At 36.1% G+C, this 25492-nt stretch overlaps 1 protein-coding gene across 3 annotated transcripts in view; it reads right to left on the bottom strand.

The window, feature by feature from the left end:
• The window catches only part of osbpl8 (oxysterol binding protein-like 8), a 62763-nt gene that overhangs the window by 35653 nt on the left and 1618 nt on the right, over positions 1 to 25492 (bottom strand). For 2 of the 3 annotated variants that reach the window (XM_039660756.2, XM_039660759.2), the window contains one exon: positions 10683 to 10773. In XM_039660756.2, the coding sequence (XP_039516690.2) occupies positions 10683 to 10727 (45 nt within the window). In that variant the 5' untranslated portion in view covers positions 10728 to 10773. Of the gene's footprint in view, positions 1 to 6560; positions 6615 to 10682; positions 10774 to 25492 lie in introns of those variants that run through there. The other variant, XM_089127337.1, reaches the window with a different exon arrangement.

The following is a 25492-nucleotide window of genomic DNA, read 5'->3' as shown; positions in this document are numbered from 1 at the left end:
GCATATATGACACCTCAAATCGTGAGGATTGATGTTCATAATCAAAAACAACATATTTGGCATTCAACTAACCAGTCTAATCATGTCCGTCTGTCTGAATTAACGATAAACCAGCCTACCTAATCTGTTAATATTTTAGCTTTGTACAAATATAATTTAATAACAGTTAGAGCGGATTGAAAAGCTCAAGGATTTATGATGTTTGACCACTTATGACAGTATCAAAGCGGTTTCAGCATTACTGGGATTAAGGGTATAAAACACAGTCAATCCAAAAGCCTCTTTCACTTTGAATTCTGGGCAGTGTTGTTATTGTTGACAAAAACCAAAGCTAGTTTGATCACTACAATAAATTATTTGATAAAATATTTTTTGATAATATATTATTTGAGTTATGTTAAGATAAACAGAAATATTAAAATAAAATTAAAACTTCTTAAGAGTTCAAAACACAAAATAATTACTAAACTTAAAATATAAAACCAAAAACCAATTCAAAATATTATACTATAATAGTATGCAATAATACTAAAGCAAATAATGTGTCTCCACTTCATATTTTAAGCAATTGCAGGAGGCTATTTAATGTAAACAGCAGATATAATATACAATGCACACATACTGCACTACTAGTACTATCCCATTCTCCAGCTCAGCCAATGAGATCAACCGAAGCCATTCTTATCAAAACGTGCTTCTATCATGAATAACGGCATGTTTTCATTGCACAGCCGGGAAAGCATCTGTTCGATAATCCTTAAACAACTCAATGTCTGCTCCGCTTCCTCCTGCAAGAAGCTTCCAGCGTCTGTGTTGATGTTACTGCCCATGTTTGTCTATTCTGCTTCCTGACGCCCTCCCAAAACTCGCTGTCAGATGCAACAACTTCCTGATGACTCCGAAGGCCCCAAAAGTTTTCATTCACTGCAGTGATCATCTGAGCCATGACTATTTCCATTAGGCTATCTTCTATGGGACATTTCTCTTTAGGAACTTGTGAATATTTATATTTGAATATTAAAAGGTGCACTGATTTGTAGAGCCAGACCGATATTATCGGCTGATATTAGGCATTTTCCAAAATATCGGTATCGGCAGTTATAATGGCCGATAAACGAATATTTAAAAAATAAAATAAAAACGGACGAAACACGCTTTAATTATCTCTCCCTGGCCTGTTATATTGAAAATGTATGTTTTACAATTTGCAGTATGATGTTATCTATTGCTAAATTATGGCTTATCATAGACTAGCTAACCACAAAGCTAGCTAATACCACTATCATCAGTGGAAGACCGCTAACGTTAACATTAATGAGCTTGGAAACCACAATGAACTTTTTCTGCCTAAATAAAGTAATGATTACTGTATTTATAACTAGCATATCTCTAGTTACAGTCCCTGCATTGTAAAATGTAAGTTATACTTGCGAGGAGTGAACATTTAGACATATAGAAAAAGTATTAAACGTTTCTTGTGCAGAAAAGTTAGCTTTTCTTTTACACGTGTGTGAAATCCAACAATATTTAAAAAAAAAAAAAAATCGGCCGATATATCGGATTTTAAAACCCAAAAATATTTGTATCGGTATCGGCCTTCAAAATCCTTTATCGGTCGGGCTCTACTGATTTGCCACATGCATCAAGCTAAAGCGTTTCGGCTATCAATGCCACGACTCAAAGCCAGCCCTTTTTAATTTATTCAGTGAGCAAAAGTGTCCGATAATAAGACAGTTAGCAAGATAGTGCAAGTATTATTCAGCTGGTCATGTGATGTCGGCTCATTAGCATGTGAATGAGTTTTCCTCTCATGTGAGCGTTTATACTGATTTAAAAAACAAAAAACAAAAAAAAAAACACTGAACTTTTATTTAGTGGTCAAACGTTGATTACACATTGCACCTAAAAATGTACATAGTGAAGCGAAACAAACAACCTTGCTGTGACTCAGTCATACATTACGGTTAGATTTGATTGTTTTTGCAGAAATTAATACTTTTAGGATGCATTAAACTGTTTACAAGTGACAGTAAAGATGTTAACTGTAACTATAATGTTACAAAAGCTTGTGATTTCAAATAAATGCTCTTTTAAAATGTATCATGATTTTCACACTGATAATAATCATAAATGTTTCTTGAGCCGCAAGTCATCATATTAGAGTGATTTATGAAGGATCATGTGACACTGAAGATGGAGTAATGATGCTGAAAACAGGGTTTTGATCACAGGAATAAATTACACTTTAAAATGTATTCGAATCGAAAACGGTCCTTTTAAAAAATAATATTATTTCACAAATTTAAAGTTTACTTTTAACTATATATATTTTTTTAAATAAATAGATGCAGCCTTGGTGAGCATAAAAAAAAATATTAAAACGACCACAATTTGTTTTTGAATGATAGACTCACAAAGTCGTCAGTCAGTGCATTCTCAGATTGCAGAACAAACTAAACGCTGATGCAATGCTGACGTTCTCAAGGTTTCTCCGGACACATATTTAGTTCTCCTGTGGTGCCGGTCTGATGCAAAATTATGGTAATGACACTCGATTCTGTCTGGACGAATGAATCAATGCAATGGCTCATCACCAGCACCACATGGAGTCTGTTTATTCCCTCTTCGGCACTAAATATGAGAGAAAAATCAACATAATTCTGCTAAATGACTTTACATATGGTCAAATTAGGCAAGATACACAATGAACATGCAAGGCCCAAACAAGGTGCAAATGACCTTCCAAATAGCATCCAGCACATCGATCTGATCAACCACACTGATCCAGCCGACCAATCAGAGCACAGTGTGCTTTTCAGAAGGAGGGGCTTCATAGAGAATTAAACAAAGCGTTACTGACAGACTGGGAGGAGAGGAGTCGCAACAATTTTACATTAAAGCATGAAAACCTATCCTAGCAGAGCCCAAAAACAAAATCAAGACTGATGTAAAGATGACAAACACATGCATTGTCTTATTATTAAGCACATGCTCAGTGAATGTTATTTTGTAATTCAAGGATGCATGAAGTGACCGACTAAGGACGAATATTTCACAGATGCACCTTTTCTCACACTGAATAATCTAAAGGTGCTTTCGACACTCGGCTCAGCGGTCTTGTTTAAAGTTTAACTATGTTTCCTGCCCCAGCTGCCAACATTTTGTGAAACCACCTTGATTTACAGTCCCGTAAATGACTGTTGAAGCATCTCCTGGAGTGAATTCAGATGAGTCAAGCGGCCGGCGAAAACAAAGACGACAGCTGATGTTTTAAACCCTCAGTGTTCGGGTGTTTTCCAGCAAATCCACAGGGAGATTAATGTGAAACACTCAAGAGCATTCGACGTCCGCTTGCGTGCACAAACACACGTGTCGACGGGCCGATACGTGATTCCTGCTGGATCAGCACTGTCATGACCTTAACACCAAGTCACAAAACAACAAGAAAAAAACCACCGAAGCATCGACAGCCAAGGCGGAAGATTTCTGAAACACCTAGAAAGAGTCGTCGCTCATCCAGAGGCGGTATAGTCAGTCCTGAGGGCACAATTAAAGAGAAATAAAGCACTATGACTCATAAAAGCTTTTAGGAATGTGCAAAACTCTCCTCAGTCATTCAGGCAAACCACTGACTAGATCATTTTAATATATGTATTGCACATTATTTTCGGTCTTCTGAAAGTCATGGATAATTAGGCTGCTAGCATGAGACGTGCATTCAAAAATAGCTTATAACCGGACTCAAATCTTGCGACTGGACAAAAATTGCATAAAAAAATCAGACATAAATTGAATTCTAGATATAGAGGATTATACTTCTTGTTAACGGGACTTTCACGCAATCAAAGCCAATTGGTCTGAGTCGCATATTTGGTTTGGTGTTGTTATCCCATTATCATTACTTCTAGGCCTAAACGATTTCTTAACGTTAACTTTTGCTGCCAGAACATTTGAAGAGTTCAGATGCAAAAGCCTCTAAGTGCCATTTGAAATTTTCTTCTATAATAATCATTTTTATCAAGCTTATATATTCAAGTTCAGTAATTTCACTTAAATGACAATTAATAGGTAATCATCATTGCAATTTAAGTGAAATCACTGAACTTAAATATACAAGCTTGATAAAAATGATCATTCTAGAAGAAAATTTCAAATGGCACTTAGAGGCTTTTGCATCTGAACTCTTCATTTTTAGTTCATCTTTCTGTATATTCTCCACTGCTTCTGTTGATCCACCTGTATTATTCTTTCTGAATAATTATTATATTTTAAGAGATTACATTTTTAGGTTGTTGTGCAAGGAAAAACATAGCAAACTGTGTGTAACATTATATTTATATGGCCAGGCTTGGTTAAATGGGTGTGTAAGTGGTGTGCAATAATAACTAGAACTCACTTTTGCTGAAACATGCCTTTCAACAAATCATGTTACACAACTTGGCAAATGGTAACGTTGTAATTCACTTAATTAATATTCATGAGCTGCTGATCTTTATTCATTCATTGCTTGCTTATAAATGCATTGCCTGACCGTTAGATAAGTATTAATCCAGTAATCGTGTACACAAACTGAGGGATGCACTGCCACTGACAGCATTATTTAATGTTTACACTCTTTCACAGTCAAAACCTTTCTTATTACATATGCATTATGCAAATAAGACAAGAATGCTAAAAGAGAAAGAAGATGGAGAAAGGAAGGTAAAGTTGGTGTATACAGTATCAATTTATCACCAGGATGCTTTTAAACGCTTCTCATTGGCTGGTAATAGGTTGGGATCCCTATGGTCCGGGGAAGGATCCTATTACCTCTGCCGTGTTCTCGCTGATCTCCAGTCAGCATTAATATCGACCGTGGGCCCATTTCAGATGGTTCAGCTCCAAATCTCCTTTAAATTGTTCTGTTTGAGAGGACATTGCGGATACAGCAGTGTGGTAATGTCACTAAAGCACTTTCCATCTACTTCAGGGGAGTGAAAATGTCAATGAAGTCTGGCAAGGCAAATGCATCTGATCAGCTAATGCTGTCTGTCAGCTGGTGGGAGAGGAGTCGGCAAACACTTGCTAATGACAGACGTTTAACATCACACGCAGCTGACGTGGATGACAAGCGCAGAAGATGCCAAGGAAGAGAAATGGAAGAAAGGTGTAGTTTTACTGGCAAATACAAACAAACAGGAGCCAGCAGGACAAATACTGATGGAAAATATACAAATTCTGTTTTGCATTTGAAATGACCTGAGTAAGAGCACCCTAGACACCGTGTTCACATGCTTAAGATAAAAAAAATGACACAAAGTCTCAAATGCAATATGAATAATATCTCGTAAAGACTAAAACTTTTAGAAGCCAAACTTTTATAGCCAAGCAAGAACGTTAATACAACGTTTATATAACGGGAGAATTTTTTATTTTTTATACAACGTCTAAAAAACTTGGACTAAAAAAATTCCTCGAACACTCAGAAATAACGTTTTTATAACTTACTGGGAATATTATGAAAACGTTCTAATAACCTAAGATTGTTATCTGGGGAAGAGGAGAGATTTGCGATTGCACTGAACACGTTTTAAGTGCAGATTTCTCGGAGAAAATAGACCTATTCTTACAAGAGCAGCGTGTGTCTGAGACTGAGCATGCAAGACATTATATTCTGCGCGCAAGCAGTGGAATATAATATATAATATATATTTGTATAACATATAATATATATATACAATTTAAAAAAATCCTTTCTAAAAAACAAATGCATAAAATAGTCTGAATTCTCGAATATATATATTAGAATATTTGATAACTGAAATGTCATTGTTTTATATATGAGAATATATACATATTTTAAATAGAATTATAAAGATATAATATTATTATAAATATTAAGATGTAATAATTCAGTTTTTTGAATATATTTAAGAATTCAATGTTTTGTTAAATATATTTCAGAAATGTTTTACACGTTTGAGAATTAAATTGAATAAAATAACTTGATAATTAGGGGAACAAATTATAGGATAGATTACAGTGAAAGGTAAATCAGAATTTTCATAGGCATTTCAAGGCATTTCAAAAAACAATTTCTTCAGAAAATGTACAAATCTAGTTTTCTGTTGTTTTATTAACACACAGGCTGTGAGACTGGGTCATGAGACGGGACTTTCCATATATGATGATGTCCTGATACGGACACACACAATCCCAGAGCCCTGCTTTCTGAACAGTACGGTCATGCTTTGGCCAACCATCTGGAGACAAACCACTCGCACAAATTACCCAACAGCTGTCTCGTGTCCAGGATTCACAACACACACACACACACACACACACACAATGCAAATGCTGTTACTAAAACTACAGCATCTAAAGTTACCAGAGCCCACAGATGATCAGAGTTCAGTAACTGTTCAGAAAACAAACAAACAATAATCACGTCCACAGCCCAACAAAATCATACAAGATCATTCAAGATCCTACAAGACACAGAGCACTCGTATATCAGAGCCGTCTACACCACCCAGCGATCCATCATCCGTCTGGATGTATCATGAGAGTAACTATCCTACCGTCAGCAAGCCAGAGCCGTCTGCGCAGACAGAGATCATACAAACACACACTAAGCGTGCGGGACAACACAAATCGCTGTGTTCCCGTTCACGCAGTACTGATCTACTCTTTCCCACACACTCCTCCATCTCAGACGCTGCTCCTCCCTGTTGATCATCAAATGATCGTCTGTTTGCTCAGTGTTTCTCATGACTGGACAGTTAGTGAACTGGACACAATTAACAGACACCATATACTGCACTTTAACACACAAACACACACACTGATGTTTACATGACATGCAGTAAAAAAGTCTTTTTTTAGGAAGCGTTTTATTTAGATTATGATCTAATTAATTATTAGTTACTTTATGAAACTGTCTGGACACTACAAACAAACTAAATAAAACTTGCACTCAGAAAAGCAAAAAACATTATTAACTAGGCTAATAGTTTCTGTAAGGTGGGTAATACTTAAATTCAGCAAGGATGCATTAAATTGATTCAAAGTGACAGTAAAGGCATTTTTTAATGTTACAAAGGATTATCATTTCAGATAAATGCTGTTCTTTTGAACTTACTATTTAATCACGTGTCAAGGTTTCCACAAAGATATGAAGCAGTGCAACTGTTTTTCAACATTGATAATAATCAGAAATGTTTCTTGAACATGATTACATCAAATCATCACATTAGAGTGATTTCTGAAGGATCGTGTGACTCTGAAGACTGGAGTGATGATGCTGAAAATACAGCTCTGATCACAGGAATAAATTACATTTTAAAATTTTACTGTATTTATTTATTTTTTTCTAATAAAATAAATGCACCTTTGGTGAGAAAAAGAGACTTCTTTCAAAAAACATAACAAAAGAGATCCAAAACTTAGTGTATGAATAGTTCATTGACCAAGTTGACCTTATTTTAACAAGTTTACTTAGACACGGCATTCAAACTTTACCAGAAAGCTCCTTATATTTATAAACCACCCTTAAGTTGACATCTGGATAATTGCACCAACCCATCATGACTCATTTCCATTTTCCATCTGACTATTAATAATTCATCATTCATTCATTCATTCAGTATAAACCGCTTCATGAGGCCATTACAGAAAATACAGAATATAAAACTCACTTCACAATGCCATTAAAGACTACGGCTTCACTATTTATATGTAATAATCAGTAAAAAGAGGCTCATTAGTGAACTAATATGAAGATATTGACAAACTATAAATAGCGGAAGTGTTGTTCTCTGTTCTTCAGTAGAAGTAATTACTCACAATATGCTAATAAAAACTTCATTTCCATAAACATGAGGCTATTCGAAGAAGGTCACGATGAGCAAACATTTTATATTTCGAAATCAAAAATTTCCACTGGTGCATCTGTGTTTAGTCGAAACATCCCGTTCATGGCCTCATCTGCTCTCAGATACGAGACGCTCACAGTTTGTGTCATCTACCAAAGACAGGAAACTAGTGGCAGAGGTTTCCTGCCAAACAGAGAGCCGTTGTCTTCCTCCATCTGATGATGTAAAATTATCACCAGCGTCATCCTGTGTTTCCTTATCAGTGCGTGCATATAAACACATCAGACGAGGTCACGGGGTCAGTCTGACGAAACTACGATGACTATTGTGTTTTACATACTTTTGAATGTTAATTAAATAAAACCCTGAATATTTTTGAGGTAAAGAAGCAATACAGTCGAGACCAGGTTGTGAATATAGGAAGAAGTCAAAAAAATAAGACTAAGCTCCAGTGCATCTTGGGATAGGGCTCAAATCGAAAGTATGACAAACGATCCTGTAAATAAGGTCTGGCTCTCGGGTCAAGGTTTACTGCTTTTTCCAGCAGAAGTCATAAAGTAGCTGTAATTTTACATCCCTCCAAACTTTACAGCTCATCGTGTCTCTGTCCGTTCAGATGATTCAGAGAGAAAGGGTGTGAGATTTATAACTCAAAGCAGAGTAAATAACGCCAGTCGATTCTCATTTTCAATCCAATTTAGGCATCATGGCTGATCAACTGCTGTTTCATTGTGTGCCCATTAACAGAAGAGAATCGAGGACTGGAATGACAATAAAACTGAAAAGTGATAAAACACTGGAAAATATTAAATTCAGATTCATTCTCAGAATAAGGGTGAATCTCACAAAAACACCCCCAAAATAAAAAGAAATTATTTTGTTTTGTTAAAATTATACTCTACAAAAATAAAAATAATAATAAAATGAAGCCTATTTCTAGAATCATTGGTGTTTTTGCATTGTTCCATTATTATATTATTGTTAAATACTCTCCAAATTCTAATTACCATAATGTGCAATAATGTATAATTACTGAAATATTATATTAAATGAAATTAAAAGTACAAAAAAATGATATTATGAATTATGCTACATTTAATTATTTTAAAATGTTTCTGGACAGAAACAAATATCTTATTTCAGTAGAAATATGATACATGTCATTTCATTCACATTTCATTTACATTTTTTTTCTTTGTACAAAACAGATTATTAATAAATATTTTTCGTGACATTAATAATGTGCAATAATGTATAATTACTGCAATATTATATTAAATGAAATTAAAAGTAAATTATGGTATTTTAAAAAAAAGATATTATGAATTATGCTACATTTAATAATTTTTAAATGTATCTGGACAGAAACAAATATCTTCTTATTTCAGTAGAAATATGATGCATGTCATTTCATTCACATTTCATTTATATTTTTCTCTTTGTACAAAACAGATTATTAATAAATATTTTTCGTGACATTAATAATGTGCAATAATGTATAATTACTGCAATATTACATTAAATGAAATTAAAAGTAAATTATGGTATTTAAAAAAAAAGATATTATGAATTATGCTACATTTAATTATTTTTAAATGTATCTGGACAGAAACAAATATCTTTTTATTTCAGTAGAAATATGATGCATGTCATTTCATTCACATTTCATTTATATTTTTTTCTTTGTACAAAACAGATTATTAATAAATGTTTTTTGTGAGATTCACCCATAATTGTAATTAACACCAATGAATTAGTTAATACTAGCTCGATGCTGATGTTTCTGTGAATGAATGAACGGTGTGCAATGACAACCCATTTACAGGGAACTAAAAGCCAAAATGGTCAGGCACACAGCGACTTCCTTCTCTGCCGCTTCAGAGAGCTGGACACTAAACCTTTACGTATTTTCCGTCACGTGTGAAACAAATAGAGCCGGATGAATATAAACCACACTTTACTGAAATTAACAAAAAACAAACAAACCCCTCACAGCTCTCGTTCCTGTAAACGGCGTTAATGCCTCATGAATAAAGTAAACACACAACACCTACACAACTCCACCTCAACACATTTATTTGGGTTAATGAAAGTAACAGAAACCACTTCTGTGTATGTGGCTCACTGGTGCATGCTGGGTAACACCAGAGGCTTGTGTGTGAAATGATTCACTGGTGGTTTGCGCGCTAGCAAAACAACCAGAAACGCAATACAAATAGTGAACATTTAATGGGCTTTTCATTTTTTTCTGGACCGATGCATTTGTGACTTTATTTTTATCACAATTAAAATTTTTAACTCATTATCGCAATGCCAAACAATGTCATGTCAGGCATTTTATATGTTATCTAAAGTGTTTCTCTTTCCTTTAACAGTATTTTTCGTACTGAAACTGACACAATCTTTGAAAATTAATTAGCATACATTAAAGGCGGCGCAACAAATTCTATCATAAAATGCTTCTCTTAATTGAAATAATAATAAATGAATAATACATATATATTAATACGAAAAAATGTCTCGGTTATCATGAAATTTTTCACATGATGCAAAAAAAAAACATTAAATATATTATTTTGGGGCACTAAGAAGTATCCCAGCATGCATTAGTCATTTGTACTCCTCATTATTCACAGGCTCGCTCTCAAACACTGGCAGCTGAGGTGTATTTCTGTCTTTTGTAGTCGCTAATGGGAGAGAAAGTGTGGTGATTTGAAAGTGTTTGGCGTCAGCAGCGGTAGCTTTCTTCTTGTCATTGTGAAGGCCGATACATGCTTGTGTGAGCTCGAATGGCTTATTAAATTTCACATAATTCATATACACACTCACCTGAGCTCTCTCAGGATCACCCTGAGACTCGGCACAAGACTCCATGTTTCTCCAGAGAGCGCCGGTCAACGCTGTTCCCAGATCTGCATGTCTGCAGAGACACAAACAGACTCACTTCAGACAATTACATTATTACGTTGCATGATTATGATAGCCTTAATCGTTATTAAAGGAATAGTTCAGCCAGAAATGACAATTATTATTAAAGAATTGCATAAATTCATATTTTCTGTTACCGTCATTTTGTTGTTCTTGTTTTCTGCCCTTTTCAATGGCATTGTTTGAGGTTACCAAGAGTAATGTGGACAGGTAAAAATGTCACGTGACTTACACAACACCTGAGCGTTTCACACACTCACACGCCACACCCCCGATTTCCCACGCTAAAGTGTCAACCTGGTCAGTCAAATGCCTGGAAGATGAGTTTTTCTATATATATATACATCTACCTGTTGAGCCACTCGTGTTCGAGTAGTTATGCCGCAAATTAGTTTAATTCTCCCAGAATCTAGAGCGAGCGTGTACGCGAGACAGAGATTGTGCTCCAAACTGTGATTAGTAGCCCGACCGATAAAGGATTTTGAAGGCCGATACCAATACAAATATTTTTTGGTTTTAAAATCCGATATGCCGATATATCGGCCGATATTTTTTTATTTTAGAAAGGCGCAACAAAACATGAACAGATTTCCCTAACATTAGTTATTTGTAGTTATTTATGAGTTTTATCTAAAATAATATGATAATGCATTTTAAAAAGAAACTTGTTTCTTTTATTGTCGGCTTTTATGGCGGCATTAGCTAGCTTTGTGGTTAGCTAGTTTATGATGAGCCATAATTTAGCAATGGATTACGTCATACGGCAAATTGTAAAACATACATTTTCAATATAACAGGCCAAGGAGAGATGATACGTCATGTGAACTGTCACGCGCTATTAAAGAAATACTTCAGTCACATTGTCAAAAGTTAAAAGGACAGTCAGTCAACGGCACTGTAACAACGTAACGTAACTATTACTAGCTAATTCCGCTTCTCTCTCAGCTTATATAACAGCAGCAAAACTGGACTTGATAGTCACAAATTTTGTCATGCTTATTTGAGTTAAGTGTGCTTTTAATTGTTATTCAAGCAATGTATGTCTCGTGACCAACTCAACGAGTGTTGCCAACAGGGACGGTGTAGAGTGCCCTCTGGTGGACAAACGATACAAATCCAACACTCATGACATGGTTCAAGCGTGTTTCGTCCATTTTTATTTTCTTTTTGAAATATTCATTTATCGGCCATTATAACTGCCGATACCGATAGTTTGGAAAATGCCTAATATCAGCCGATAATATCAGCCTGCCGATATATCGGCCTGGCTCTAGTGATTAGCACAACACCCGAAAAGCACTTCCCTCGACAAAACCAACGTGACTAGCTAGCTATAGTAGCGAACGTGACTATCGTTGATCTCAGGTGCTGCGATCAAATCACTCAGCAGAAGTAGCAGAGCCATTTACCTCCAGTATTTGTGCTAAGCTAGGCTAGCAGTGGTCGCGTCAGACAGAGTTACGGCACGCACGGATGTGAGAAGGGTACGTATGGACTTATCAAACTCTGGGGGATACGGTGAATAAGCTAAAGTGCCAAAAAGTTGGCATGCAATGTTCCTTTAAAGCAACCAACCACAATTTAAATTTGTTGAGCAAAATGCCTCACAATTTGCTAGTCTGTAGACAATTACAGACCAAACCAGTACATTTCATGACAACATCTGATGCAGACAGCTCAAACATCGATGGCACTCAGGCAGGTCCTTCAGATCATTTGATCTTGTATACAAGTGAGTCAGTCAAACAGCCCACACAGCGAGAATAAGCAGCACAAGCGTCCTCAGGTGACACACAGACCCGGATTCAACGCAAGGCCTGTCAACAGCTCACACCAAACTTTCACAAGCGGAAACTTTTGATCTATAATTAGCAAAGTGGGTCATGGAGGGGAAAAAACGATGGAGAGATAGCAGAGGCGGTCCAGGAGGCCTTGTAGACTGTGAAATTGTAACAGTGTGACGTGATACGGCTCAATCGACACCCTTAAACTGACCTGGCGTCCTTGCCTTTTTATTGTGTGCATTTACTAATGGTCAAAAGTGTGGAATAATTATGTTTTTTAGTGTTTTGAAAGAAGTCTATTATGCTCACAAGGCCGAATGTATTTCATAAAACAGTAAAAACAGTAATAGTGTGAAGTACTTTTATAATTTACAATGATTTTTGACTTATATTGTAAAATGCATGAATTTTACAGCATCATTCATTACTTCAGTCTTCAGTGTCACATGATCAGAAATCATTCTAATATGATGATGATTTGATGCTCAAGAAACATTTCTGATTGATGTTGATGTCAAAAACAGTTTTGCAGCTTAATATCTTTGTGGAAAATGTGATACAGTGCTGTTTATTCAGCAAGGACATATTAAATTGATCAGAAGTGACAGGAAAAACATTCGTATAGAGATTTCTATTTTAAATAAATGTCGTTCGTTTGAACTTTATACATCAAAGAATCCTGAAATCCAGATTTAAAAAAAATATGGGAGATTATTAATAACTAGGCACCAATAATAATGAATGAGCAAGCAACAAAAATCAGCATTTAAGAATCATTTCCAAAGGATCGTGAGACACTGAAAACTTTCAAATTCAGGAAATTTAGGAATAAATTAGGAAAAAATTCAAGAAAAAAAAACAACTTTTTTAATATATATATTCTTATTTATATTCTTTTCTTATTTATATATTCTTAATATATATATATTCTTATCTATATTCTTTTCCTTGAATTTTTTCCTAATTATATATATAATACAATATAATATATATATATATATATATATATATATATATATTTAAAAAGTATTTTTTTTCCTTGAATTTTTTCCTAATTTATTCCTGAAATCAGGAAATTCAGGAATAAATTAGGAAAAAATTCAAGGAAAAAAAATACTTTTTTAATATATATTAAAAAAGTATTTTTTTCCTTCAATTTTTTCCTAATTTATTCCTGAATTTCCTGAATTTGAAAGTATATATATATATATAAACAGTTCTTTTAATTCAAAATAATATTACGCACAATTTTTCAATTTCATTTTTGATCACATAAATGCAGCTTTGGTGAGTATAAGAGACTGATGTTTCAAAAACACAAAAAATCTTAAATATTTCAAACTTTTCTCCAGTTTGTCAACTCTTCCCATTCCTGGCTGTCTCAGACAAAGATGTAACATAGTTTGGGAGTCACAGCTTAGTGATTAGTCAACACAATGTGTGTGTGACTTCTAGAAAGACCTTGTCAAATTAACACTCCCCAGCCGGATGCAAAACCACAACCAGAAAGTGGTAGAAAACTGTTCTTCTGAACCAACATTCATGCCAATCTGAATCTGAATAACACAACTGCTGGGAAATATCCAGAGCCTGTGGCTGAAACACACTGGCTGGAGATAATGGTCCGCGCACACACACACACACACACACACACACGCCACAGACCAAAGGGAATAGAAACAGTTGCAGGCACGACTTCAAAGGAAACTTCAATGCGTTTTGTGAAACACAAACCCGGTGCAGGTGAAAGGCTGTGGAGGGACGCGCTGGTCTGAGAACAGTGACTGAAGTCCGTCTACAAGGAGCAGAGAGGAATATTTAGCTCTCTAAACGCCCCTGTTTATTTAACACCTATTCTGCCCTTTTAGCATGCTAATTTCAGTCGGCGAAAGCACAAACCTTCAGATTTTCTTATGCATCGGGCAATATCGATGACATTCAATATTGATGCATTTACTCTAAAATGGCACAAATAAATATATTAACCCATATTAATCAAACAGCCACTGCAGTAAATTCACTTCAAAATGTTAAATAGTAAATTGTACTTAAAAAATAAATCAAGAAGACATGTTTTTTTCACGTTTTTCAAAAATTGACTGAGGTCAAAACAAACTGAAATCAAACCTCCCAAATCATATTAGAGACACTATTAAAATATCTCTCGTCTTAACACTCTCAAGTCACATTAAAATTGTGTGTTTTTGTTTTGTTTGACCTTAAAAAGACAAAATAAAAGTCCCCGAAGTGTGTTTCTTCCTATTGATCCTCAATGCAATTTTCCAAGGACATTTATTCTTAATTTGAGTTATTGGCGTCCTGTCAGGGTGTAGAAACAGTGGCGTATAACAAGAACTAGCTATAATAATAATAATTAGATGCTAGCAGACCATACCACAAAAAAGGAAGAAAGAGAATCGAGAAATGCTAAAACTGGAAACAGAATATCTCTTTGCAGAAGTAAAAAACACAGACGGCTGAAGCGCAAGTCTAGATGTCAGCCTGTGACAGTCAACACTCCCACACTCAATCTGTGTGAACATACGTGACAAACTCTGAGAACTTCATGGGACACGTCGAATGTGTGAGCAGATACAGATCGCTGTGGTGAGAGAAAATGTCCAGAGCAATAAAAACATTAAGGTAGACGGTCTAATTTGATTCAATCTACATGACCCAGTTTTTCTGCCGCTGGAGGCTTTCGTCTCTAACAGCACTTACTCTACAGACGGTTACAGCGCGTCTGCTTATGTTTTAGGCCCTGTTTACACCTGGTATTAAGATTTTGGTTGATCGGATCAAAAGTAGACGAGAGACAATCCCCGTGTTTTAATCCCGTTTCTCTTTTGTCCACTTTCATCCTGATTTCTTCAAGCAGAGGGTCTACGTATGGAATTTTTCAGATCTAATGGATGAAATCATAGACTGTAAAAAAAGATGGACGACGGCCCTTCGCTCTCGTTCATTGGTCAGAAGTGAAGCCGCGAGTGTCCCGATATTGCGTTGCGTTTTCGGGACCAGACATACGCAGTCGAGAGCAGGAAATAAAGCCGCGAAATCAAGGCCCCACCCTCACTCTCGCTGAATCAAATCAATATATATATATTAGGGCTGTGCAAAAATTAATTGCGATTAATAGCATCCAAAATAAAAGTCTGTGTTTACATAATATATTTGTGTGTGCTGTATATAATTATTTTGTATATATAAATACACACACATGCATGTATATGTTTAACAAAATGTGTTATTCATATATAAAATATTTATATTTATATAATATAGATTTTGTATTTATATATATATATACAGAATTTAAGCGCAAATAATTCTTAAATATATACATGCATGCATAGCTATTTATTTATACAAAATAATTATATACAGCACACACAAATATATTATGTAAACACAGACTTTTATTTTGGATGCGATTAATCGCAATTAATTTTTGCACAGCCCTAATATATATATATATATATATATATATATATATAAATGTACTAAATAAAATTATATATATATATATATATATATATATATATATATATATATATATATACACGCACATACATACATAACACAATTTATTTAATTGATTTTTGGAAAATAATATTCAAATTAAAATACACTTTGTTACAAAAAAAAAAAAATCAAAAACTGTTAGTAACATTACCGATTTAACAAAGTACAATTACTATACTATACATACAATAGATTTTTCTTTTCTTTTTATGTTTCATATTTTTCTTCCTTCTATCTAAAGTTATTTAAAGTCTTTCTTAAGGCCCCGCTAGGTGCATAACCCCTCAACCCTTCCTCTTCTCGGCTCGACGCACTCCTCGCTCACTCCACAGAGCTGATGACACGCCTGTCAGCACGCCGAAGTCACTCTCTCGTGCTTTCTCATTCTCCTTCCCTTTTCAGCACCGGCTTAGACAGATTAGCGGGTCAGATCGGTGTTACTAGGGAGAAGTCTCTGTCCACATCAGAGCGGGTTTCCATGACGTAACCTCATCAGTTAGACACCCTGATGGTTCTTCAAAAACTACTGCATTACCGTCTCCCACCACTGAAGCATTTATGAGCACGCAAAACAGCTAAGCCGAGGGATAAACAAGTGTCGACTAAATCTAATTCAGTCTAATGATGAACAGACCACTAGACAACTGTTATACGACTTTAATTGGCTTAACTTCCAAGACTATCAAGTGTTTTTGTACCAGGAGACGAGGAGTCAATTCTCCCAAAGATTAGGATTTGTGAAAAAACATGCACCAAAGTTTTGCCATTACATTTAATTTAACACAAGTAATGCTTGAACTAACAATGAATTAAAAGACAAAAGGAAGGAAGAGGAACTAAAAGGTATTGGTCTGAAGTGAGTGAAGCACTTTAAACAGATTAAAAGCTTCAACATAACAGAAATTGGAAACAAGGCTCTTCAAAATATTAAAGTAATTATCAGCATTCAGGTGAACTTTCTCGTATGCCAGAAGGCAGATTTTATTTTAAGATAACACAAGTCCCCCGTCCTGACAGACATTGAGCAAGCTTGTGACATCACCATGTGACATCTTTATGAAACTCATTTAATAACAGAGCCGGGAAATTGAATTATGTAATAAGAGCCAAACAAAAGCCAAACTGCGTCGCACACCCTTCACCTCAGGGAAGGGAACCAGCTGCAAATACTTACAAAGATTTCCCTCCAAATAAAAGCCTCTTCATCCTTTAATATTCGATTAGCGAACGAGGATGTGCACATCTTTAAGTGACCTGAGGGTGTTTTCAATTAAAGAGAAATTAAACCTCTGCCCGAGGCGATGCAATAATCTACACAGACTAAAGACAGACGGGAGAACAACAATCAACCCTCTGTGTCAATGTGTCAGTGATGTGTTTAAAGGCCACACAAAACTCGATTATTCAGTGCAGAATCGCACTCATACCAATCATCAAAGAGAGAGTCACACCCAAAGTAAAGCGTTCAGCGCACCCCACCCTTCTCATTCCTCTGTGCACTATTTTTAATGCAACTACAACATTTATCCGTTATCTATCCTATATTGTTTTAAAACTCTGGTTTAACTAAAAGTTGAGAGCGAGACCCATTTATTAGGGCTGTGCAATTAATCGTAATTCGTATTGAAATCACGATGTGAGAGCATGCATGATTTCTAAACTGCAGAAAGCATGATTTTTCCGCCAGTGTGCAATCACCAATCACAACGCAGCATGCCAGAACAGGACAACTTAATAGAACAGAACGTACTTACCATTATGACGAATTAAATAAATAAATATGTTTAGAAAGCATGGAATTTGGAAACAGGGAAGATTAATTCAGGGAAGGACAGAGACTTGGTGCCAAAAATAAAGGTGAAAAAAAAAATCTGGGGGCATTCACATAAATTCACATAACATGTTTTTTTTGTGTGTGTGTGTTTGATTTTTAAAATCTAAAGTCCACTACAAAGAACGTTTTGTGCAGTGCACGGATTTCATGGATGTTAAAGGTTCTTCATGGAGCCAAAGGACTTGTTCACGCCTGGTTTTAAGATGTGTTTTTGGTCGATCAGATTGACAAGAGAGACACAATTCCCATGTTTTAATTATACAATTTTCTTAAATTATTTAATTTCTTCCAGGGGAAGCACTACAATTTAAAAAATGCTGGGTTGTTTCAATCCAAATTTGGGTCAAATATGGACAAAGCCAAATGTTAGGTTAAAAATGCAATGTACGGGTTAAAAAAGTTGGGTTAAAATTTGATATTACAGTTTTAACCCAACATTTGGGTTTGTCCATATTTTACCCAAATTTAGGGTTCAAACAACCCAGCATTGGTTTTGAGTGTATGGGAGCTTTTTCACATCTTTCAATCTAACGGCTGAAATAAGCTCACGCAATTTACGAACGCGACCGGAGACGACGGTAAAACACACAGAGAGCAGCAGCTTTAGTTTCTGCTCTGACTGAGTGTGTGTTAGAAATCAGGAATGGTGAGAGTAGGGCTGCAACTAACGATTATTTTGATAATCGATTAATCGGACGATTATTTTTTCGATTAATCGGATAAAAATTATATTTCTTTTTTTTTTTTATACCTAAATAAAACCCTAAATCAGGGTTGTGGCGAGCAGGGTGAGGCCTCACTGATCTGATAATCACTATTTTGTGTGTTAAAATCTACTTCATTATAAAGAAAAACAACAAATAAAATATATATATGAACATAACCTATGACAAAAATACTATTGTAAACTAGATTAGTGGATAACTCAGCAAAACTTAGCCTAGAAAAATCACAAGTGCACAATAATTGTATAAAATCTGAACATTTAGTGAAAAAAAAACATTCCTTAGTGGGGAACAAATAAGAGACAAGAAGTGTAGCACTAAATTTGGTAAAACGTTACGCATTGCACTTTGTATTGTTGTAAAATAACAACGTAAAAATAAGATGCACAGCTGTTTTAAATGTAAAGCACAGCTGTTTAGTGAGGCAGCAACATATAATAGATAGGACAGAACAAGAAAGGCTATTAATAAGCTTTCATTGCGCAAAAGTATTATGACATGATTGTGAAAGACTCCAAAACAGTGCTGAACACAGCGCTGAATGATGTCACAGGACGGCGCGCCGCTCTTCGAGTCCGCCGCATTGAAAAGTTAAAAGCACCAAGGAAAGAGAAAGACATATTGATGTTTCACATGAGCGTTTACATTACAAATGCAATGCAATCCGGTCGAATGCGTTTTCGACAAGCTCTGAAAGTGGACAAGCTCAAAAACGTTTTAGACGTTGGTGTAAACAAGAACCTTTTTTTTTTTTTTTTAGATAAAGCTCCTCTTTTGCACCTCTCCTTGCAGCCGGCCGTGTTCCCTACCGTCCACCTCTGTAAGTGACATATATTTAGTTCAGCCCACAGAACATGTCCAGGAGCCCCTAAAAACAGCTCTGAGCGGAGAATATGTGCCACCCGGGACAGCGGGATTCCTTCAGTCGAAACAAACCCTCATTAACATGACAATCAAGTAACCTCCTCGTCCCTCAGTCAAACGAACAAACACTGACCCCTTAACCGGAGGGTTTAGTGAAGGTAAAACATAGCTGATTTTAGCCTGGATCATAGTAGTTTTCACAACCAAAAGAAAAGGATGAGGTTTAGGTCATTCTCAAGGAGAAAACAATGAAAGCGAATCTGTTCTTCTGTTCTTTCTCTGTCAAGCATCTCAGCAAAAGCCTCAAGCTAAGCAATGACAATATATTTAACAAAGAGGATTGAAAGTGCATTGCAGCAACACGTCTCTCCTTTCTGCACAGATTAACCAGTCAGGGCACGATCACTGGTGGCAGAGGAATGTTTTGTTGAATTAATTTTTAATGCAGGACATATATTGCTATTGCTCACCAAACAGAATTTACAAAAATAAAGTATCAAACACTCTTCCCATATGACTGCCACTGGTCAGATGAACTGGTAACTATCCATTATCCTCCATTTTTCCAGCATCCGTCACATGCAAGTTTTGGGTATGGGTTTTCCTCTGTCATTACCAAAGCACCCCACCCAGGTTGGTTATGTTTGGACACACAAATCTTATCTGATCACTTGCAATTAATAGTGCGGACAGTCTGCCTGAACAGATCTGATTTGCCTGCAATCTGACCGTAGCCTGGGGCCTCGGTTTCACAGAGCGATTTTAGACCGGTCTATAGTGTTAGACTAAGTCTAAAATTTGTAATGCAAGTTAGACTGTTTCACAAAAATAAAGACGGACCAAATTTGGACCAAATTGAGACACCTTACCTACCACCTAAGACTCTATACCTTGGGAACCAGCAATAACAATCAGTTACATTACAAACAGCCAAAAGAAAAGCCCTTTCCATATATATCCATCACCATTTCAGTGGTTTCTCTCGGGGTCCTTCTACCGTTTATGGATATTTCCTCTTAAATATTTCTTTTTTGGCATCTTGTACCATGTTTTTGTATCTTTTCTGTACATCTTTAACGCTCCGCTCATTGGTCGGATTAACGCTGTTAACTGACGTAACGATCTTTTTCCAAATTAAACATTTTTTTCTTGTTACTACATTCTCTAATAAATTTCCCAAGTAAAATGTCCTTGTAAATGTTACACTCCTCCAACAAACACATATTTTAAGCAATTCTGGGTTGTTTGAACCCAAATTTGGGTAAAATATGGACAAACCCAAATGTTGGGTTAAAAATGTAATTTCAAATTTTAACATCAACTTTCACTTTCAACTGTAAATGTTTTAATTGCATTTAACCCAACATTTGGGTTTGTCCATATTTGATCCAGCAACCCAGCAATTTTTGAGTGTAAACTGCCCTGAGCGGTTGAATGCGCTTACTCGTCGATCCGCCATGTTTTGAAAAGTGTCTTATTTTAACCAGAATGTATTGCAGTGTAGTCCTACTTTGTCTTAAGTGCTTTGTGCAATGTTCTGATTTAGATGTCTATCTGAAGTCTGTATTGAAGCCGTTGTCTAAGTCTATCTTTGTGAAACCGACCCCTTGTCCAGCTCGTCTGTCGAGAAACACATTATTCACTCCTCTGACATCCCGGCTCTGGGTTACCGTTCTGTCCACACAAGCCCAAACTGGAGGAAAGTCCACACCATTAACCTCAGCTGACACCACAGCACAGACTGAGCAGGCGGCGCAATGACAGACTCAAGAAAAGACATGCCGTGTGCTTATAAATCAAACAACTCATGACCCCGAGCTGTCTTACAGAAACGTCCCATCTTAAGTTTCTAGTTAAAATCTGGCTCTCGATCCTCATTTAGTCCAAGATTTTGTTGCTGTCGGATGGCTACTTTAAAAAAAAATGGTGTCAAAGCTGATATTGTAGCTTTATAAATAATCAGACACTTGCATGTGTTATTATATTATTAACATTTGACCAAGCTCATATGGAGTTCAAATGTCAGACATGTTTTGTCCGTCATTAGAGAAGGGCCACATCTGAGGCAGTAAGTGCATTGTATTACGTTTTCATCAACTTACAGGTAATAAAGTTTACTGAAGGTATACAGGAGCTCATTCTGTCATTTGGCCAACATCTCATTAAAAAAAGATGAAGTGCTTTGGCTGTTTAACAGCAGTATTAGCTATGACTCGATGACACTGTATGCATGTATATATTTACACACATATATATATATATATATATATATATGCCTAATGCTTCTTGAGTAAAAATGCTGTCCTTGTTCAAACAGCCAGTTCTTTATTTACCCTTGCATTGCAAACAAGCAGAGAAATATGTGCGGCAATTCTTTCACGATGGAGGAAGGGTGTGGTTATGAGATTTTGACTGACAGTTTGAGGATCCAATGGAGTTAAGAGGTTCAGCCACAAACTCCTTTTAATACTTTTCATTGGTTAAATATTTGCAAACACTTCCGATAGACGTAAAGGGTTACCAATAGTAATGATTTATGGGTAAGATATGACAGTCATAATTATTTTAAAAAGATATTTTGGCAAGCGGCCAATGAACAACCACCAAGATAACCACAGAAATCTTCACTTCTGCACTATTTTAGCTTATACTTTAAACTTGGCATTTTGCTCTGGAAATTTTGTTGGCTCTTATGATAAATAGCTTGTGGTTAATTATGCTCTTTTGTAAATCACTCTGGCTAAAAGCATCTGCTAAATCTGGCTTTCCTGTAGATCTAACGCTTGCAACACCAAGGTCATGCGTTCAATTCCCAGGGAAAGCAAGAACTGATAACGTAAATGTGCATCTTGAAATGCAATGCAAGTCACTTTGGATAAAAGCGTCAGCCAAATGCATAAAAAAATGTAAATAAATAAATGCAAAAAGGCAAGTACCAGTCACATTTTCTACAGAAAAATGACAAATCTACATAAAACGTTTCTATTACATTATACACTTAATTTCAGGAAGCGTTTAATCAGATTGTATGTTGTGCATTTCCTGTTTTAAGAGTTTCGAGATCAACATGAAACAGGAAAAAGCTTCTGTTCTCACCTGATGTCTATCGTTTCAAACAAAGGAAGCATTTCTAGCACGTCACAGTATTTTTATGTCAAATAACAACACAAAACGTCACATTCTTATTATTAAAAAGCTATAGAGCACTGATTCACACATTTCCCAAGGTACTCAGGCCAGTTTCACTCTCTCAAATCACGAAAGGCAGCTTCGGATCTCAGACGCCCCTCGCAGGTTTGACATTCAGAGTCTTGTGAAGGACACAAGAGAAACCATTATGACCGTCAGCTTAATGAGGATTAAATCTCCATTTGATTTGGTATTCAGGCAAAACTGAAGGCACTGTCGAGAGATTACGGCCAGTCTTAAGGGCGTCCGTGTCAGCAGGACGGATCATTAATATAAATGAAGCGTCGCAGTGACTCTGCTGGGGTGCCGAGGGTTTGCACCTGAGCTCGTGCCTCATGACCAGCCCAAAATAGCTGTGAATTTGTAAGCTGGACATTACCATTTGGTACTAGAAAGATTCAATTGTTAATTGTTAACAAACATGCCTTTGAATAAGTCATTAAGAAGAGATGCACTGTTTTGTTTCGTTTTAATTTGGCCAATCTCTGTTCTGGACTGGTACACAAACGGCAATGCAATTTCAAAATGTAAATTGTGTGGAAATATTACAAAATCTGTAAACAGGACGTTAGCAGGCCAGACGGGACACTCAATGAGGAGAGGAGAGCAGAAAATACTGTAATGGGCTCATGGTAGAGTGACCAGATGAGATTCGGGACGCTCATTGTGAAATGTCACTGTTGTAACAGTGCATAGGCTAAATCACACCTTTCAGACTATAGCCTAACGCTAATTATGCCAAAATTATTATTACAAGTAAATTGTTGGTTATTAAATAGGACAACTGATAATTATGTAGATGATTTGTTTCAAGTGTAACCCGACATCATGTTATTTCTCGTGCCATTTATACCCAAAAATAGTTTTTGCATCTATATATGACATGCAGTTTTCTTGAACATATGATACGCATTTTATGGCGTGTAATGCGCATGCACTCCCCACCCCCCTAAACCTACCCAATGGGTTTTCGGTGCTTAGCATAAGCACGCAAAAACATTTTTGGCGTATAAATGGCATCAGAAATCACATTCGTGGTACAGGACCAATCAATCGCTCCTTTAATGCTGCGTTTACACCAGACGTGAATAGCACGTCAAATTCACGCCAACCGCGTCTAGTTATACGCGTGAACACTTTGAATCCATACACGCGTAAAAATCAAAAGTTTAGACCAGCTGCCTGCACATTCATTGTCCTCGCGGCTGCTGCAACTTGAGGGGACTCAACTTCCACGGACAGTTTTCAATGCTTTATATCAAAATTTTGCTTTAGTATCATTTTTGGGACAATTATGGCTCGGTTTGGGGATTTGGGACAACACAACTCACAGTGAACGAAATATTGGATGAAAAATATACATACTGAATTGAGGGTGGGGGTTTATATGAATGTATCTCTGATGGAAACTTCAGAAACACAGTGCTGTTTTTGCTTAAACAAAGACAAAAAAGATCAGAATCAGCCATAAAGAAATCATGATCAGTGCATCACTAATTACAAGAGTCGTTTGTTGTGAATGGGACTACGCTGGTCATGAACGTTTGTTGAAGTCCAACTATTATTAACTACTACCTCAGTCTGTCAGGAACTACATCTTCCAGCTTCTAATGTAAAATGGTATGCATTATGCAATTGCATTCAGAAATAGTTGGACAACGATTTAGATTCTGTCCTCAGCTGCTAACACTATGCAAAATAAGGCGACGGCAGCGTCAATAACGCACAACAACGCAGGAATGGAAACTCTATTTGACATGCAAATGACGATCACTGTCTCTCGTAATGTTGTACACATCCACACTTTCCTACGAAACAAACAATCTGTTGGGAAACTGCTGATGAATAATGAGGTGACAATGACACAAACATCACGTTCTTCTGGAGTTTGGATCCTGAACACTATCAGAGTCGGAAGACCGTGTTTGACACACTATTAACACGGGTTTAGGATGACATGTTCTTCTCCTTAAGATGCACTCTCTTCTATTGGACTTTGTTACAACATACATGCATGCATTGAAACTCTTATAGGTGCTCCATCTCACATTTCACAACCTCAATCCAACAAAGTGACACAGAAATCTATGTGGAAGTGTGTGCTCGGGTTTCTGAACGCCTCTAGAAGGGAAAGTGGAAACATGAACCTTTACGCAAAGGTCAAAGATACACACATCAGGATTCTGGTGCGGACGTGTATCCGTTCTCGTCTAACCTAAGACATTAAAGCACGAGACAACAAAACAGGCTCAACTGTGCAAATGACAATACGTTTTGTGGTCAAATTAAATGGCCAAATTGCGTTCATGTTACTGAATACTAATTAACTAGATCATTTTGTGAGGCTGCTTCTAATGACACACATTTACTGTTATTACATAGTAATTTAGTACTGTGATACGTAACGTTGTTATCCATTAATTAGGCTACTTTTATGGTAATTAGAGATTTACCACACATCACATAGAAATCATCACATTGGGATGAGGTAAATATTCACACCAGTCGCAAACATGATGTGGTTTAGTTTGTATATCTTTGCCAGAAATGTACAATGGTAACCATTGGTTGATTTGCTTCACCATATTTATTTAAAAAAGAAAATTAAAAAAAGTGTCATTTACAAAAAATAAATCATAAGCTTGTACCATGCTTTACTTTTGGATGAAGATTGTAATACAATGACACTTTGCCATAGGCTACATCATAACACTGCTTGATTATCATATATAGGCCTAACATGTCATGTGAGGTTCAAAATGTTATTTGTAAGGGTTAGTTCACCCCAAA

Source organism: Pimephales promelas, chromosome 24 (genome assembly GCF_988280905.1).
Source record: "Pimephales promelas chromosome 24, fPimPro1.hap1.1, whole genome shotgun sequence".
In the NCBI taxonomy this organism is placed as follows: domain Eukaryota; kingdom Metazoa; phylum Chordata; class Actinopteri; order Cypriniformes; family Leuciscidae; genus Pimephales; species Pimephales promelas.
The sequence above is the reverse complement of the archived record's forward strand: the minus strand, read 5'-3'. Positions and strand labels throughout refer to the sequence as shown.